The sequence below is a fragment of the Dermacentor variabilis genome, chromosome 1 (assembly GCF_050947875.1).
Source record: "Dermacentor variabilis isolate Ectoservices chromosome 1, ASM5094787v1, whole genome shotgun sequence".
NCBI lineage: Eukaryota > Metazoa > Arthropoda > Arachnida > Ixodida > Ixodidae > Dermacentor > Dermacentor variabilis.
The window spans coordinates 146,608,066-146,626,931 of NC_134568.1; the positions used below are offsets into that span (position 1 = coordinate 146,608,066).

An 18,866-nucleotide genomic window follows, 5' to 3' on the forward strand; every position below is an offset into this window, starting at 1 on the left:
GGCGCCTGGTCACGTCGCTGCGAGCGACCGCTACTAGCGAGGATGGCTTCGGTGTAGACACCTCAGACACGAGGCTCGAATCGCGCGATCCCGTAATTCTGTCACGTCGTTGCGCTGGAACTGCGTGTGCGCCGCACGCAGGGAAGGCTGCGGAGATCCGTGGCTGCGCGTGGCGTACACACGAGCCCATACCGAGGCGAGGCCCCTGCGCGCTCGTTCCGCTTTCAAGCTTGAGCAGACTTTAATATCCCCGGCCAGCGCGCCGAATGCCTTGAAACTTCGGTGACAAACGGCGTTTCGAAAATAGGGCGACATTAATCCAAGTACGGAGAGTTAAAGGAAAGACGGCGAGTTTTGCGCGGCACGTGAACCTTGTTGACGTGCTTCACGTTGCTCAGTCAGAGCAAAATAACGATGCAAACATTTATCGTTCGGCATGTGCTTACAGCGATGTTTCGCTGCATTACAGAGAAGAATAAAGTTGCCTATTGTGTACGCGCTGCAGTGGAGATGTGCATGCTGGCTTTATTCATGACTGAAATAGCAGCTATTGAGCGAAATACGATAATGTACTGGTGTGGAGATGCCCGTGCAAGGGTTGTAGATAACTCAAACGCATACAGATCTTGTCTTGCAAGACCAGAGTTGTTGTTTTAGGAGTTTAATCCTGGGCGTTTTTATTTTGAATCCCGTAACAAATGAGGGCATTATAAATAGGGACTAAAAGTACCAATTCTTTACGCATGTTGTTCGGCAACATTGCAAGTACAAGGTTGGACAGGCGAGCTCGGTCATTGTACGCCTGTTAAAAAATATGTATATATGAGACGGAGGCCATTGTGCAGCTGCTTTCGCCTTTCAATGGACCTCTACTGATTTGAGGTATGAGTTATAATTAGTTCGTACTAGTCTTAGACTAGACGTGGCGTCCACGCGTTTGAATGGTCTCCGTGAATAGTAACCCCTATAAACACCTGTGCTGTAGGGTACTATGTACTGATACCAAAGAGAGAGAGAGGGAGAGAGAGTAGAGTAATATATGATGAGTGATTAAAGAAAGAGGGAAAAATATTGATTAACGAAATCAAGCACACACAAATGAAAGGAGGAGAAAACCGAAGGAGGCTGCTTGCGGACGCTGATCCAGGTAATGTTTTTCTGCATGTGGGGGATGGGGCATGGGGGGGGGGGGGGGAGGTTAGCCCGCCTCCTCGCTCCATCGATGATTCGCTTGCTCCTATCTCCGCTATTACTAACTTCTCTCTAAAAAATGTGTCGGCGGAACGCACACTCGACGACGCTGCACAACTTCCAGGTGTATAACGAAAATTTCTGACGATACCTATTGTAAATGGCACCTTTCAGCTTCCGAACAGACAAGAGCGGTGTCACGAACGGCAGAGGCTTCCTCGAAACTACCATGAAAAGTGCCGCTATTCTCCGCACTATATACATTTGAACTTTTTTTTTCCACTCCAGGATAAGAAAGAGGACAAGCGATGTACAAGTGCAAACAGGCAGCGCAGCGCTATTCTGTCAGAACATCGAAGAAGCCTACAAGAGAAGCCTGTGCTCGACTGAATACGACATCCAATCACAGCAGGTGTTTTTCATACTACTTGGCCCATCGTCCTTTTCTTTTGCGCATCTCATCCGTCTTTCCTGTTTTTACCTGCTCGCCTCCAAAGTTCTGTGCCCCCCGAGAGCGCCGAAAACCTCTCCCACGAGAGCACGAGCCACCATGTTCGTTGTTTGCACTCGCTGGCAGTACAGCTCTGTGGGGGCACATCAAAAGCACGACCGCTGGCAGCGGCGGCAGCCGGGCTGTTCAAAAATTCAGGTGCTGCTGTTTAAACTGTGATCCTGGGCAGCAGACCAAGTGACCCGCGGTCTCGCGGCATGCGCAAAACGCGCGGCTCGCGCGACGGGCACGCGAGGTGTACGCGTGTGCACACATACGGGGCGCAGGCCAGCGAGCTTGAACAGCCAGCAGGCTGACGACCTCTCAGAACCGCGCACACAGCCCGAGCCTAATTGGAAAAGCATCGCTGTGTCTGATGCTGCCTCGGCGATGCCTTCGCTCGCTGGCCGCACACAGCCCCGCGCGCCTAAGCAAACAGTGAGTTCTTTTGAGTTCCCGCGCACCCGAATATACGCGATTCCCGAAACGGCAGTTTCCTTCATAAGGAAAGAAACGATTCTAGCAATCCTAAAAGGAGCCCTCGTATAGGCAACCTAAACAACCATATTTTCATGCTTGTTTGTTTGTTCGTTCGCCTAAGCAGTGGTTCTAAAACTTATATCCGTTCACGCCCCTGGGCCAGCTCGCAAGTTGTTCGCGCAGTCCCTTCAGCACAATAATTTTCGTTTTACTCGATAAAATAATGCAACGCATTCACTGTCACAACAAGCCGTAGCATGGTATATTCTACGCAGTCAGAACTGCATTTAACTTATACGACGCTAGTTGCACATGTGGAAGATGGTGTTACGCTCAGGAAATTAGGATACTGACATTAGGGGCATTATAACGTTAAGCTATTCCAAACTTTTCTATTCCAACATTGCTGCAGCCAGCCCTCCACAACTGGTCACATGTTTTCAGGCGAAGCCCATATGACCTATACGTCACGCTATGTCACGAAAATCACTAAAACTCATCTTACATGACGTACGTGTACACAGTCATTATGCATTAGGCCGAAAAAAAAGTATTTCCAATTCTACAGTTTTTTTTTTCATTAGCCCTTCGGAATTGGTCAAGAAGGTTCGGGCTGCGCCCACTTCACCTAGTTGTCAGTTGACCTCGCAAAACCGCTTTATCTGACCACGTCAAAGTGACGTCTACGCACGAAAGATACATTAATATGGCGAAAAGAACTGAAAACATTTCGGAATACCCGGAAGATGCCCCGTTCCGGAAGGCATAGAAGACATCACGCTCGCCGTGCACCCTCCAGTGCGATCCCACATACCAGCATGGCGCTAGACGGCGCTTTGATCGCAAAATGGAGGCGCCCTCAATAAAACGGTCTATAGCTCGGCCCCACCGAAACATTCTCCACTTCTGCGCGCTCCTCACCTCTTGTCAGCCAATTAGACAAGAAAACAAAAAAACTTGTGGAGGTGGGCGTACGCTATTTGCTTGAAAGCAAACAAAAGTGACAGCCTATAAACAAGCGTTTGGTTGGACTGTTGAACCAACGCTGTGGGTCACCGCCTGATGCTTGCGTCGGCGCTTACGTAAATTTGACATGAGTAACTGGAATAAAATCAAAATGAGATAGTTTTACGTTATAGGGCCCAAGGCTTGTAGCTGATGGTTCAAGAGTATCCCGTAGCAATATTAACCCTGCCTCTAGTTTTTCATTTGGGCTGGATTAACGTAGCGGCCTGGAAAAACGTGTAGGCCTATCAATGGCTCGCTCCTAGCATTCTGCGCGGACCCCCTTCAACTTTCCCGCAGAGTGGATGGTGGAACAGTAGAAACACCGAGTTAGAAAAGAAGTGTGCGCGCGCGTGCACGCGTTCCCACGCACGTGCGGAGAATGCTTCGGCGAGGAAGAGGAGGGAGGATGATACCTGCAGGTGGATCCTATAGCTCTGCAAAAGCTGTCTTCAATTTACTTCGGTGGGACGTGCTTTGAGTTTCGTTGTCTCGAATCAGCTACTTCCACGCGGACAAATACTTCTTAAAAAGCGAGAGAAAATGAGAGACAGGAAGCCTAAATAAGGTGCACCTGGTTTGCTACCCTACACTCTAGGAAGCGGCCACAAAAGTAAAAAAGAGAGAGAGGGAAAGGAAGGCGCCAGATACAGTCGAACGCCTATACAACGAACACCTCTTCAACGAAGCGACCTGTACAACGAAGGACCAACGGAATTCCCATTTCTTTATGTGTATTGTGTACGCCTCTACAATGAAGATCACTACACCAAACTTGCCTGTACAACGAAGGAATTTGGTCATCCTCGACGGCTGATTTCTTGTTGTACAAGGAAAGCCACGCTGCGGTGCTGGCACTGCATGCCGCAGGTGCAGCACCGCTGTTAGCACTGCCGTTAGCACTGAGCTGCGCTAGTGCTAACGGCAGTGCTAGCGAGGCACTTGACGAGCGTACCGATGCCACGAGTGCTACAGCCCAGCTGCTCCAAGAATCACTCAAGTGGTACGCTGCTTTTTGTAACACAGCAGAGGGCGTGACGGCTGACGAATACATCGCAGTTAATGACAATATGATGATGTAATAGTACTGATGGCCGACGTCGTCTTTAAAGTCACCTGTGCAGGAAAGGACGCGAATGTCAACGAATACAATAGTGATAAAGAGCCTGTATAAGGATTTTGACGGCAAGAGAAGCAATAGTGACATTCGACTATCTCCAGCTTTACCTTGAATCGCTTCCGGGTTTCGCCGCCAAGCATGCCGTGAACCTCGGTGCGATAATAACGTCGGCTCAGTCGGACATTCCGTCAGGCTAAGTGCGCACAAAAACATTAGTGGCTTATTTGAGCAGGTCTCTTGAATTCATGGCAAATAAAGGTTTGATGTTGTTGAACGTGCTTAGCCACATTGTGAGCGTTACGGTGCGCAATCTTGACAACGAAGTTACCTCTATAACGAATAATTTTGGAGGTGCCAATCACTTCGTTATGAAAGCGTTTCGCTGTACTGAGATATGGTCGTTTCGGCGTTTTTTTTTTCTTTTTCTTTCATTTACAACACTTCGGTAGGTCGCAGCAGTGGGGTTATCGTGACGAGTAAATGTCTGACAGTCAAATGTCAGATTCACACAGTTTCACTGGACCGAAATGACTTATTACTGTTGATCAATATCTTCGTCGTGGGTCAGAGCCCTCATGCAAATGTTCTGATATAATATGCATTCTGTCGCAAGTGGCCACCACGTATTCCGCGATTTCTGAGCAGAAAAGTTCACTCACGTTTAACAAGCACAAACTCTCTGAACTCCTGGTGGTTGTGGAACACTGGAGGACATGGCAGCGACGGCCCAAACAGCGGCACAGACTCTTCTGAGAACAGAGACAATCTGTAAAGAAGAAACATACTGGCGTTAGGATGTATCGCATTTTTCGGTAGCGCATGGTATCGCTGCCACGGCTGTCCATGGAACAAGTGCAACAGATTGGGAGAGCGATTACCGGGAGGTAATGACTCTCCATTCTGGTATTCTGTAAACGTCCATTTATTAGGTATCTTAGACATATTAGGTATGTTTAGGTATATCAGGAATTTATTGGGTATTACGTATTTAGGTATTCTGTAAACGTCCATTTTGTCAGCTGCTGAAGTGCTGATTGGCTGGGTTAGTGTACCAGCAAGAAGTAAACAACTACCCACAGCCAGTTTTCTTCTCGTTGGTTCAGCTCCAGCCAATCATCGGTGGCCGAAAAAGACAGTCCACTAGGTGGAAACTTACGTAAATATCCCACCCCCCCATGCGCATCCTGTGTTTTCAAAGTGAATCTCAAGCGGAAAAGAAAAAATTCTACCGAAGTGATCACATCGGACTAAATGTTATCAGGCAACCGAATACATTGAACGGCTCCTGGTAGCGCTGAAGGGGTGCGCCTTTGTGCCTCCCCTTCGTAATCACTTATTTTCTACTAAAGCCACTTGCATAACGCTGTAGGAAACGAAATCTCTGTGAGAAATACGATCGAAGTAACCTTTCGACTTGGGTTGACGCCTTTTGCTGAATAACGTTTGCTAGTGCGAACGAATGGAATAAATTATTCATTTCTTAAGTGAAGCAGTACCTATAACAACCGATGCGAATTGCAGTGAGCCAATGTTGCAGAGATCATGTAACAACGCGAAACGTCGGTTTGGTTGGTTGCCCCTCTATTTAACACAGACAAACTCTTTTTTTTTCAAAGCTTGATGTGCGTGGTCTAGCATAAGATGACTGTTTCCGTGAACAGCTAACGGCCATTTATGAGAAGCTTTAGAATAGAAAACAAACGATTTTTCATTTCTTACCCTCCCAGTGATTCTGCAACCCACCGCCTCAGACGTACCGCTAGATGGTCAAGAACTTATTCTTCCTTATATGAAATACTTTCTGACAGTCACTCGTCTTCTAAAAATTGACAAGATGTACTTTTGACCACGGATCTACGTTTATTATTGCGTATAATGAACGTGGACTAGCGTAGTCCCTTTAATCCTATCGGAAGCTGAGAGTTATCTGTTACAAATTATACAGGAAATTACGAGTGTTTTTCAGCAAGCAATGTTGACCTTTCCATTCCGATAAGAAGCAACCTGCCTCGTGAGCCAGCGCAACGAACAATTATCGTTCGGTAGCGGGGCCGGCCCGCATAAATGTGTCCGAAGGAGTTGGAAGCATACTGACATCCCGCAAAGCTTCCGACCCCGGAAATATGACGCCTATGGCGATTCGAACGTCGTTTATGACAGCACGGAGATGTGAACGCTGCAGTACTGTCATGAGACCGACTCTCTCCTGTTGTGTCAGAGTGAACGACGCCGACTTTCACAACCTACGGACCACTCTACCGAACTGAACGTCTTTTGGGCCACTAAAGCTAAGGTGTCAAGGGAGAAAGGTGTTTCTGGCAGCGCGCGCCCTTTGAAGACATGTGGTACATAGATGTAGAACGATAGCCATCTATGTATACCTTAAAAGCAAGCATAAGCGGTGTTCACTCAATTGCCTTAAGGGGTGCCATCAGGGGTGCCCCAAGGTAGTGTCTTGGGGCCCTTACTGTTTCTAATGTATATAAATGACATCATTAAAACCATAACTCCTGGTGGGCAAATTAGACTCTTTGCCGGTGATTATATTTTGTACAGTGATATAACTTGTCAGAATGATCAGACTGTCCTCGAAAAGAATTTAAATAACATATTGAGGTGGTGTAATGAATGCAGTATGTTTGTTAACGCTGATAAATCCGTATTTCTTCGTATTACTCGTAAAAGAAAAGCACCAACTTTTCTTATACGCTTGGTTCTTCAGCTCTGCGTGAGACTAACAACTACAAATACTTAGGTGTTACTTTGACTTCCACATTGTCGTTGAACATGCACATTAATGATATTTGTTCTTTTGCTTTCCGCAAACTCTGTTTCCTAAGACACAAACTGAAAAATGCCCCTCCTGTAAAAATGCTTTGTTATTTTTCATTTATTTGACCAAAGTTAGAGTATGCATGTATATCATGAGATCCTTACACTAAGTCAAATATTGCGCGTCTTGAAAAAAATACAAAGAAAGGCAGTTAGGTTTATATTTCATAAATTCGCAAGACTGGACTCCCCCTCTAAAATTATGACAGAAAATTCTATACCCACTCTTGAATCACGCCGAAAGCAGCTAAGGCTTGAATTCCTTTCTCTTCTTCTTAACAACAGACTTGAAATGATACCATCGACTTACATAACGCCTGCAATGACACGGCACACAAGACAGCATCATCCGGACTCACTAACACCCTATTATGCTCAAACTGACACGTTTAAATTTTCTTTTTTTCCCAGAGCAATATCAGACTGGAACGAAAGTTTACAGACACTGTGTGACGAAAAAGGGTATAAATTTGTACTTGCTTGTTCCTAAATTGTTCTCTTTTGTTTGTATGCATTCTACTGCCCCTCTAATTGGACCGAAAGGTCCGCAGTATGTACTAAATAAATAAATAAATAAATAAATAAATAAATAAATAAATAAAGTGTTTAACGATGATAGAAAGCTTACCTGTAAGCATCCTCTTCTCGGATGTAAGACACGACTGCAAAAATATCTGCGTTGGGAGAGTAAAGGATCACAGTGGTATTTCTGAAAGAATTGCGCCAAGGTATTGAACTGAAAGAATGTCCCTCGATGACCGCTATTAAGGCGCATTGCATATGAATCAAAGCTGAAGTAATTTAGCCCATACAGCGGTGTAAGCACAATCCATTCACGCAAGTGACAGACCCCTATACTCGCGGACAACTTTCTGTGGCTACGCAGGGAAAGCTTCGGGCGCGTGGCTGCTGCACATGTGTTACCACGCCAAGTATAGTCCGGCAGTGTTGACAGTGCTTTTGGTCGGTCGCAACAGAGGCTGAATCGGCACAGTTTCCACGTGCGACAGTTTCACGTTTGCCCAGACACGGAAGGGAAAAGCGGCAAAATAAGCAAACTTTTACACTCAGTGGTGCGTTGTGTCTTATTTAACGGCTGCTAATAAGGTGCTTGTGTTTTCTCTTCCCCGGCCTAACCCAACGTGGATTAAAACACGTGACTCTTTTCAGAAGTGCTCTAACTCGTGCGCGCTTTGCCTCCCTACCTTTCCCTTCATAGCCACAGAAAGTTGCCTGCGAGTATAGTTGGCTCATATCTTAACATATGCACTTCTGCTGTCTAAACAGAGCAGCACAAGTTTAGGCTTGCCGTCATGTTGCTTTGCGTTTGCTACAGCGATTGTGCGCACCTACAATTCCATTGTTTTATATGAACAAGCATATGTCAAACTTCTATTAGAGGCTAAACGCTAATGATATCTACTATTGTTTGCGCACTCTTATTACACTTAGCACCAGAAAAATGACGCTGTCTTGGATACGAGTAAACTGAGACTTGATCATCGATGGCTTGAAGTTGCAGTGGTCTTCGTAGCTTCCGTTCAAGAAGATTATATTCACAATGTCATTCCCAATGTGACGCTTTCGTTCCACCTGAAACAAAAACGCTCCAATCAAGGAAAAGTCTGCTGGATGGCAGAGACATTTCATAGCATACAAGAATGTTTGCTTAAAGCATACAGTACTTCAGGAAGAAAAAAAAGCAGTTAAATCTATGCTTGCAACGACGAAAGTGATACATTTTGGCGTGAGAAGGCCATTTAGCAAGCCAAGGTAGAATGCTTTTAATAAACAATACAAAATCTAACTTAGAAGGAATTAGATCAACTTGTCAAAACATTATACTTAAAGAAAAAGACACTCGTTCTAGCTCCACAAATAACTTTCCCTTATGTGAAACCCAAGATTCCAAATTGGCAGACAAGAGCTCGACACCAGTAATCAGTAACACCAAGTGTGCACGGGCAGTGACTCTCTTCGTTGACCAACGACCACTCCGCAGCGAGGCAATACACGCCAGCGTTGCACGTGTAAACTCTCGAGCCTTGCCACACCTGGCGGGGAGGCGCGATTCGCCCCACAGCCGTCCCTCTCCAAACGACATCGCTCAGAAAGACGCCCCAGGCGCTCGACATTTCTCTTCCATTTAATTTCATTATTCAATTTATTCGGATAGCAATTATACATCGTCACTCCAGGCGCGTTTCTGTCATCGGCATCGGGGTCGCCGTGAGGTTCCGTATGAAGTCCAAGGACGATAAAATCGTTGCCGCGCGCCGTATGCTGTATGTGCGAGTGAAAGCTTGCGAGGGTGAGACGGCGATCGCGGCGCAATCTCGGGCACGCAAGAGAGGGAAGCGGGGAGGAAGCGCGCCGTCTTCCAGCGCTACTTGAAGGCCACCTGCGACGGGGACACAGAACGCCGCGCGCTGTGTTTCCGCGACTTCGTTCGCATTGATGCGAGACGCAGCGCGAAGGTCAATTCACTCGCTGCTGCTGCCGCCCTTCCTCGCTCGAGCGTTTTGACAGCGAGTTTTCGAGGTCATTGTATGAGATGTGTTCATGCTTGCTTGTGCGCGCATGACACCCTGCTTGTTAATTTAGTTAGTATGTCTATGGTTACAAGTTTACACGGTCGATAAAACTACTAACCTTACTTCGTATAGCTGTCCACTAATTTGCTATCGCAATCGATGCTTCACCTTTCGGACGAAACTGCTTTTTTTTTCTTTCATGTTATTTCCTTGTCAAATCACGAGCATGTTGGCACTATACGCAAAAAGGCCTGACAGAAGTCCCAGCATCCCTGTAAACAGTTCCTACAGCACCCTGATATATACAAAATGATATCAGTAATGAAAGAAGTACAAAAACAACTGAACAGTTTGCAGAGGACCTAATCTCGCGTGCAAGTACAAATGTACAGATACAATATTGCATAGACAAGCTGGGACAATAGAAAAGTGTTAATCTAGTAAAAACAGAAAGCAAATCACCCAGCAAATAAAAAATAAAGTGAGACGAAAATAACAAGAAATATAGGATTGGCATACTAAATACAATAGACACCGAATGACGTAGCGACGTACAACAACGTAGGACGCCATGCCAAATAAGAAAACTGAAAGCAACAAAACTAATTGGGTATGACATCATACCACCTTACATAATTATTCTTACATTAACATTGTTACATACAGGCTCTTTTGCTTAGTATCGTGGTTGGTTATTGTGCTTTAAGATGATTCTTGGGTACTGTCCTACAAAATATATATTTTCCTGCATTAGGATTTCTTTAAATTGTCTCGTGAAAGCTTTTTTCGGGCAAATAAAGTTCAGCTTTGTTAACTTTGCGTAGTATATGGGTTTAATGGTGCTAGTTAAACAATTATTTTGATTGCATTGCTCTGAGAAGCATGAAATCGCAAAAAAGAAAGGAGCGGTTGAATAAAAATAATCATTCACACACGCAAACTATGATAAAAAGGACCTATATAGAGACGTTATCAAAAGAATGCGCAATGTCGTTCAAAGCCTGAAGGACGAAGTTGGAGCAAATGATTCCCGTGCTGACTGAACAGCAATTCAGACGGTGCATGCACACACTAAGGGGTCAGATTTCTCGCGAGTACCCTTCCCCGCAGATGCGTCAAGCTATATCCCGCCCAGAACGAGAACTTGATCATGTCATCATGACCACAGAAAAACGGCGCCTTATAAAACGTCGAAGGAGAGCTGACATCGGAGCCTTGCAGGACCTCAGAAAATTAATGATCCGGCCTTCGCAACACCTTTTTTTTCCCTGTCATATTATGTAAATAAATGTCATCCGGTAAACAAAAGCGCTTCAAGAAATTAATACACCTATGAGCGCGCGCGCTCAAAGGTCAGGCAAGCATGTAAAAGCGTCCAGCAGGAAGGCTTAGCACGGCCTGTTGTGAATGCGACTCGACAACATCCACGACGTGCGCTCGCTGAACTCGGCAGTGACTTACCGGGAACCATTCGCGACATGGTGCATGAGACAGTGTTGATAGATAAAAAAGAGATGATAGAAAAGAAATGGACAATATTCGCTGGGATTTGTTCGCATCGCCGCTCTACATACAACTGGTCGTCATGAAGATGCCGGTGGCGAGGTGAAAAAGTAATTAAATTGTAGGCTTTTACGTGGCAAAACCACGACGTAATCATGAGGCACGCCGTGGGGGGGGGGGGGGGGGGGGGGCTCCGGATTAATTTTCTATTCAATTCAATTTAACACAACGTGTACAGTGAATTTCCATGAACTCGTTGGACTCGTGGCCAAAGGCTAGTAATGGGATCAGTACTTAAGTACAATGAGGCGCGCAGGTATAGGTTTCATACTCGCATTAAAAGCACGATAACAATAGACAGAGCTCACAAGTTTCGTCTAGTTAAAGAAAAGAAAGAAGGACGAAAAGAAAGTGTAACGAAGCCATAAAAAAACATTGAGCTATAATATATTGAACACTAACATATAACTCACAAAAGGTGGACAAAAAGGTTAGTTTTAAATTTTCGTTGGCTCATGAAATAATAGAAATCGTCACTCAGAGAAATGGAACAAAAAAAGGTCGTACATATATCTAGGTATTAATATGGGGAAAGGAGACCTGAAGAAAATGCCATGATAACGGAGTTAATAAGAAATATTTTTTCGCTATGATATTGAAGTTATGGGCTTTTAGTTATAGAGGCAGAGTTCACGACTTTAGCACGAGTAACTTGCATTTGTCGCTAACCATATATCTTGTGAATTGGAGGTCAGTTAAAGTTATACGAGGCTACAGTTCTAGTGACACGTGATGTCGTTCGGAACATGGACGCGAGGACAGGATGTTTATGTTTCACTCTACTATTGGTAACTACAACAGTTTTTAGTTGACGTAATATACCAAATGGCGGTACTCGCATATTTTTGAACAATATTTTTGCCATGCATATTTCTGCCATGATGAGATATGTCAGAGTGAGTAATTACTCTTGTAGCCTTCTTCTGGATTTTACGTACCGGTTGAAAGTATGCACTGCAAGTCCCCGCCCATGATTCAGCACAGTATGTTAAATGACTAAGTATGAATGCAAATTACAGGGTACGAAGAGTTTTGCTGTCAAAGTAACTTGGGGCTTGTAATAAGTGATAATATCCCCCTGAAAGCCTCTTATACATCACATCAATGTGGTTTTTCAGTGCAGCTGACAGTCTATTACTCTGCCAAGATATTTGAAAGAAGTGCGCTCAAGAGGACTGTCATTAAGTGCTATGTTGACTGAAGATACATCTACGGGCTTATTTCTCGAGTGAACGATCGTGTATTTTGTCATTTCTACGTTAACTGTTAATTTATTTTCTGCAAACCATCTGGAAATCTTAGACAGTATGGTATTAGATTTCCTTTGAACATACTGGGCATCATTTCCCGTTACTATTATAACTGTATCATCGCCATACATCAGTATTTGTGCAGAGATTAGCTCTTTGGACAAGTAATTAATGCACAAGATTAAAAAAAAACAAAGGTCCCAGGATTGATCCTTGATACCTGTACTAATTCGCCGAGGGGACGATATGAAGTTATTCATTACGACTGCCTGACTGCGGTGTTTTAAGTATGTAACTTCTGAGCAACTCGGCAGCCTATCCGCGACAACCATAGTATTTTAGTTTATTTATTAAAACGTAGTGATCGACGGTGTCGAATGTTTTCTTAGCTCAAAAATACCAGTGCGACAAGCTTATTGTTTACTGAGAGCTGCGTTATGTACTTGAATGAGAGACAATTCTGCAGCAGATGTGGAAAAACCTGGCAGGAAGCCGTGTTGCTGCGGGCTAATTATGTTTTACTGTTGCAGAAATCTCTGAATTCGCCTAGCAAGAATGTTTTCATAAATAGTATTTAGTGTACTCAGGACGGATATCGGTCAATAGCAAGAGGGATCAGATTTATTGCCGTTCTTAAATATCGGTATAACCTTGGCCAATTTTAATGGTGATGGGTCTGTGCAACTGCTGAACGAGAGGTTGAAAATGCGGCACAACATAGGTCCTTGTACGTCAAGGCTTTCTTTAGCCTGAGGTTGTTTAACGTTAAGGTTAAAGAAGTCAGGTTCCTTAACCTGAGGTACATTAACGCGCACCTAATGCACGACATACGGGCGTTTTCTGCAGTTTGTCCCCATCGAAATGCGGCCGTTGCGGCCGGGATTCGAACCCCCGCCCTCGGGCTTAGCAGAGCTACACCAAAGCCACAACGCCACCACGGCGGGCCCGGTGGAGAGGTGCGTGGCGTGGCTCCTTTTAGGCGAGTGCTGGCTGAATGTCCCGCGTGGCCTTCGTCGAATTTTCCTAGCAGCGATGTGGCTCGTGGAAAGGACGCGAAAAACACTTGCAGTGTATCCGAGGTGAGCGAGACCCTCGCCTTCCTTGCCGACGAGGAAGCACAGGAAGCCCTGCCGCGCGACGGCGCTAAAGAAACTCGTAAGGCAGCCACGAAGTGAACGTTGAACGCTGCTAGCAGCTGTTCTCGGATAGAACTGGCATATTTTATATTTAAGTTTTTTTTTTACTAGAGCACTTGCTTTTATTCTTCATCCTGCCGCCCACTTGTGGCCGAATTTTTGTGGTGTGTGTACGCGCCAAAGTTCAGGATCATCATAAATCCCCATAGTCAAGACCATCATCTGCGACGTGCAGTTGCTGAATGAATTGATTTTTGTAGCAAGTGAGGAGTCTGCGGCCAAATTAGGGAAAGATGCGATTGGAGGTGGTGTGTGTGGAAGTTGCTGAAAGATGCGTAGACCTCCCTTAATTTTATTACAAAATTAGTCTTTACTTTCAGTAAGCGAACCAAACTAATAAGCACTCAAGAAAGCAGGTTGTAGGTGAGAGAACGACTCTGACTTTGAGGCGTGTTACGTTTCGCCTACGACGCGCGGTATAGCCGGCACGGATGCAACGGACGCTGGGGCTTCGGTCAAAGCGGCAGACATTTTGGCCCGTTCGGCGCCGCTGTTACGCCTCCCCGCCAAGCGCGTCCAGGCATGTTCCAATGCCACGTGTCTTCGGTGTGCGTGTGTGTGTGTGTGCATGTTGGTGCCCACGCTTGTCAAAGCGCGGCAGCCGGGGAGAGGAGCTCCCCCAACTGTGAAGCGAGGAGGTCCGAGCGGCGCCGGCCCGGCGGATGCGTCACCTACTCGTCCCAACGTGCCCGAGCGGCGCCGGCCCGGCGGATGCGTCACCTACTCGTCCCAACGTGCCCGAGCGGCGCCGGCCCGGCGGATGCGTCACCTACTCGTCCCAACGTGCCCGAGCGGCACAGTCACGTGCGCGTCTATAGAGGCGTTCCTTCTTGCCCTCAACTGCGAGAGTATAAAAGCAGCTGCCCCCGGACGCCAAGAGGGAGGCTCCGATTTCTTCTGTTGAGTAACGTGCTCTCCCGTCTCTCCACTTCGGTCGACCTGACCGCCCGCTCTTATACGATGATAGAATAAACAAGTTGTTCTGTTAGCAGTCGACTCATGCTTTGCTCGGACCTTCGGATGCTTCCAGTTGTGCCCCAGGCCGCCAGGCCAACGCTACCCTTGGGGCTTGCGACCCAGGTGCAACAACGGGCGTCAGCGCTGAGGTTCCAACAACTGTCTGCCAGCGGTGAGATCGCGACAACGGAGGCCAGCAGCGAAGATATGCAGTTGACTGTATGCTGAGCAGCACAACGACCATCCGGGAGCAGTGCAACGAGCCCTGTGTGATGACTAGTTGCCTGCAGCGGAACGACTGCGCTGAATTCTTGGCTGCGAGGTTTGGTGAGTGCGGGACTTTCTTCTTCTGAGTTTTGCCAGGCTTTTGTTAGTGTCAGAAACAGAGCTGGTAATTGTGGTTGTCGTTGCTGCCGGGTTAGTTTGCGGCAAGACAATAATAGGCAGTAGAGAAAGCAGCATTCAGAGCAGCCATGGATTTGAAGTCTTTGCGCAAACCGAAATTGCTGGAGCTTGCAAGAGAGTTGGGTCTGGATGTCTCAGACAAACTCAGAAAACCAGAACTGCTAAGGGCTATTCTTGAGTTAGAAGCTGAGGATGACGAGCTGTCGGAATGCCTTGAGACCATTGAGGAGAGGGAGACGGCAAAAAGACAGGAGCGCGAACTTAAAGAACAGAAAGAGCGAGAGCAACAAGAGCGCGACCGTCAACACGCTTTGGAAATGAAGCGTCTCGAGATAGAGATGGAACACGCTCGTAATGGAAGTCAGGCACGCGGTGCAGGAGAACGCGTATTGTTCAAAATGACTGACCTGATGCGGCCGTTTAAGCTTGGAGAGGACATTGGTTTGTTCCTGGTTAACTTCGAGCGAACGTGCGAGAAGCAGGGGTTCTCTCGGGAAACGTGGCCACAGCGCTTGCTCACTTTGTTACCCGGCGAGGCGGCCGACGTAGTCGCTCGCTTGAATAGAGAGGAGGCAGAGGATTTCGACAAAGTGAAATCGAGTCTGCTAAAAAAGTACAGGCTGTCAGCGGAGACGTTCCGTCGGAAGTTTCGGGAAAATGAGAAAGGCAAAAGTGAGTCATATACAGAGTTTGCCTACAGGCTTATGTCAAACATGCAGGAGTGGCTCAAAGAAGAGAAAGCGCTTGGTGACCACGATAAAGTTCTGCAGTGCTTCGGGCTGGAACAGTTTTATAGTCGGTTACCTGAGAACGTGCGGTACTGGGTCTTGGATAGGCCAGACGTTTGTACGGTGGCTAAAGCCGCCGAGCTAGCCGAGGAGTTTGTGACGCGTCGGGCTCGCGGAGCTAAGGACGGTCAAAAGGGTGAATTTGGCTCCAAGTTTGAGAGGCCGAAGTTCACACCCATGAGAGCAAGGGGGGACACACGTAGTGCGGATGCGAGTGAAAGCAGTCCGACCGAACGTAAGGAGACGGCGGCAGCCGAAGCCGAACGCAGAAAGCGGTTCGAGACGAGGCAAGCGCGCGTTTGTTATACGTGCCAGAAGCCGGGTCACTTTTCGGCGCAGTGTCCGGAAACAAAAACAAAAGTTGTGTTTTTGTCATTATGCAGCACTGACGAGAACATGAAGCTTCTCGAGCCTTACATGCGAGACCTCCTCGTGAACGGGAAAGAGTGCCGAGTGCTTCGCGATTCCGCAGCTACGATGGATGTAGTTCACCCCTCCTACGTAGAACCCGATATGTTCACGGGCGAGTGCGCATGGATCAAGCAAGCCGTGGAAGCTCATAGCGTGTGTCTGCCCGTAGCAAAAGTGCTTATTGAAGGACCTTTCGGAGCACTTGAGACGGAGGCCGCAGTGTCATCTATGCTGCCCCCCCAGTACCCGTACCTATTTTCGAACAGGTCCGATCACCTCCTGCGCGAGAAGGGGCTTTTGTTTGGTGAGGCTAGCGTTCAGGCCTTAACCAGATCGAAGGTTCGGGAGCTCGCTGCAAAGGCGGTAGTTGCGGGGCCGACGTTATCAAACAATCAAAAAGGGTCAGAGGCGCAGCAAGCTGATATTCAGAGCACGCCTGAACTGAATAAAATTGAGCCTGTAGCGTTAAAGGCACCAGATACTGGAGAGGAAATTACCGATGCGGGAAAGTTAGAAGAGCTATCTGCAGATTTGCTCATCGCGCCTACGTCAGACGGACTTAAGAGGTTGCTAAAAGTCAGCAGGGCGGCTTTGATAGCCGAGCAAAAAAAGGATGGCAGCCTAGAAAACATACGCTGCATTGTCAAGGAAGGTATAGCCAAGAAAAATGCTCGCTTTGTGGAAAGAGGTGGGTTCCTGTACCGGAAGTATCTAGACCGCAGGGGAGTGGAGTTCGATCAGCTGATCGTGCCTCAGTGCTACCGTCAGGATCTGTTGCGCTTGTCGCATGGGGGTTCGTGGTCCGGACACCTAGGAGTTAAGAAAACTAAGGACCGACTCTTGCAAGAGTACTATTGGCCAGGGTGTTTTCGGGACGCAGACCACTTTGTGAGGACATGTGACACCTGTCAGCGGGTGGGCAAACCAGGGGACAAATCGAGGGCGCCGTTGAGATTGGTACCTATCATTACGGAGCCTTTTAGACGGCTCGTTATTGATACAGTGGGACCTCTTCCGGTAACAGCCACGGGGTACAGACACATTTTGACTGTGATCTGCCCAGCGACAAAGTACCCTGAAGCAGTGCCGCTTAAAGAACTCAGCTCAGTTGAGATAGTCAATGCACTACTGTCCATATTTGCGCGAGTTGGTTTTCCTGCGGAAATCCAATCAGATCAGGGCACAGTGTTTACTAGCGCTTTGACGACGACTTTTCTCGAAAGGTGTGGGGTAAAGCTGTTACACAGCTCAGTGTACCACCCACAATCGAATTCCGTTGAGAAGCTCCACTCCGTCATGAAGCGCGTGTTGAGAGCATTGTGTTTTGAACATCAAACTGACTGGGAGCTGTGTCTGCCTGGGGTGATGTTTGCATTACGGACCGCGCCGCATGCGGCTACGGGGTTTTCGCCAGCTGAGCTGGTGTACGGTCGCTCGCTGCGGTCTCCGCTTCGCATGCTTCGAGAATCGTGGGAAGGCAGGGGCGACGACCCAGTCGTGGTGGAGTACGTGCTTAAGCTCCTCGAACGCTTAAGAAGGGCACAGGAGTTGTCAGGTGAAGCAATGGCAAAGGCCCAGCAGAGGGCCAAGGTTTATTATGATCGGACAGCCAGGGCCCGTCGTTTTGAGGTGGGCGATGAGGTCATGATATTGCGCACATCGCTAAAAAACAAACTCGACGTGCAGTGGGAGGGCCCAGCACGAATTGTTCAAAAACTGTCGGACGTCAACTACGTGGTGAGTCTGCCAGGAAAGCGGAAAGCACAGCAAGTTTACCACTGTAATCTGCTCAAACCCTATAAACAACGGGAAGCAGTGGTGTGCATGATGGTAAACGTTCCTGAAGAGCTTCCGGTCGAGCTTCCGGGACTAGGCTCAGTGACGAACAGGAAAGACACCGATCAAGTCATTAGTGACTTAATCAGTAGAGCATCGCTGTCGCCTGAGCAGAAAACCGAACTACACCAGCTCTTACAAGACTTTCAAGGTCTGTTCTCTGAGAGGCCTGGTAGGACTTCTGTCCTTACTCATGACATAGAACTTACCTCCCCAGAGCCAGTACGATCCAAGGCGTATCGGGTGTCACCCCGCCAGAGCGATATTATGGAGGCTGAGGTAAAGAAAATGCTACAGCTCGGAGTTATTGAGGCGGGTGAGAGTGATTATACCTCCCCTTTGATTTTAGTTGAGGTACCGGGCAAGGAACCTCTTCCTTGCGTCGACTACCGCAGGCTTAATTCCATCACTAAGGATCAAATTTATCCGATCCCTAACATCGAGGAGCGCCTTGAGAAAGTTAGTAGCGCTCAGTTTATTTCCACCCTAGATCTTGTCAGGGGTTATTGGCAGGTTCCACTTACAGAAGAGGCTAGTAGGTATGCGGCGTTCATTTCACCAATGGGAACGTTCCGTCCTAAAGTTTTGAGTTTTGGTTTGAAGAACGCGCCATACTGCTTTTCAAGCCTCATGAATAAAGTGTTGCGGGGACAGCAAGAATTCGCTTTACCGTATCTAGACGACGTAGCGATATTCTCCGCATCCTGGTCTGAGCATATGGCCCACTTGCGGGCAGTGCTAACCCGCCTGCGCGATGCGGGCTTGACAGTCAAGGCTCCCAAGTGCCAGTTAGCACAGGCCGAGGTTG

General features: G+C 47.3%; 1 protein-coding gene across 4 annotated transcripts in view; it reads right to left on the reverse strand.

Annotated features, from left to right (window-relative positions):
- Nucleotides 1-18,866, reverse strand: part of LOC142586075 (GTPase-activating Rap/Ran-GAP domain-like protein 3) — a 567,772-nt gene that overhangs the window by 39,673 nt on the left and 509,233 nt on the right. For all 4 annotated transcript variants that reach the window (XM_075697347.1, XM_075697339.1, XM_075697344.1 and 1 more), the window contains 3 exons: nt 8,600-8,711; nt 7,747-7,792; nt 4,946-5,052 (listed from right to left, as the gene is read on the reverse strand). In XM_075697347.1, the coding sequence (XP_075553462.1) occupies nt 4,946-5,052; nt 7,747-7,792; nt 8,600-8,711 (265 nt within the window). The remainder of the gene's footprint in view (nt 1-4,945; nt 5,053-7,746; nt 7,793-8,599; nt 8,712-18,866) is intronic.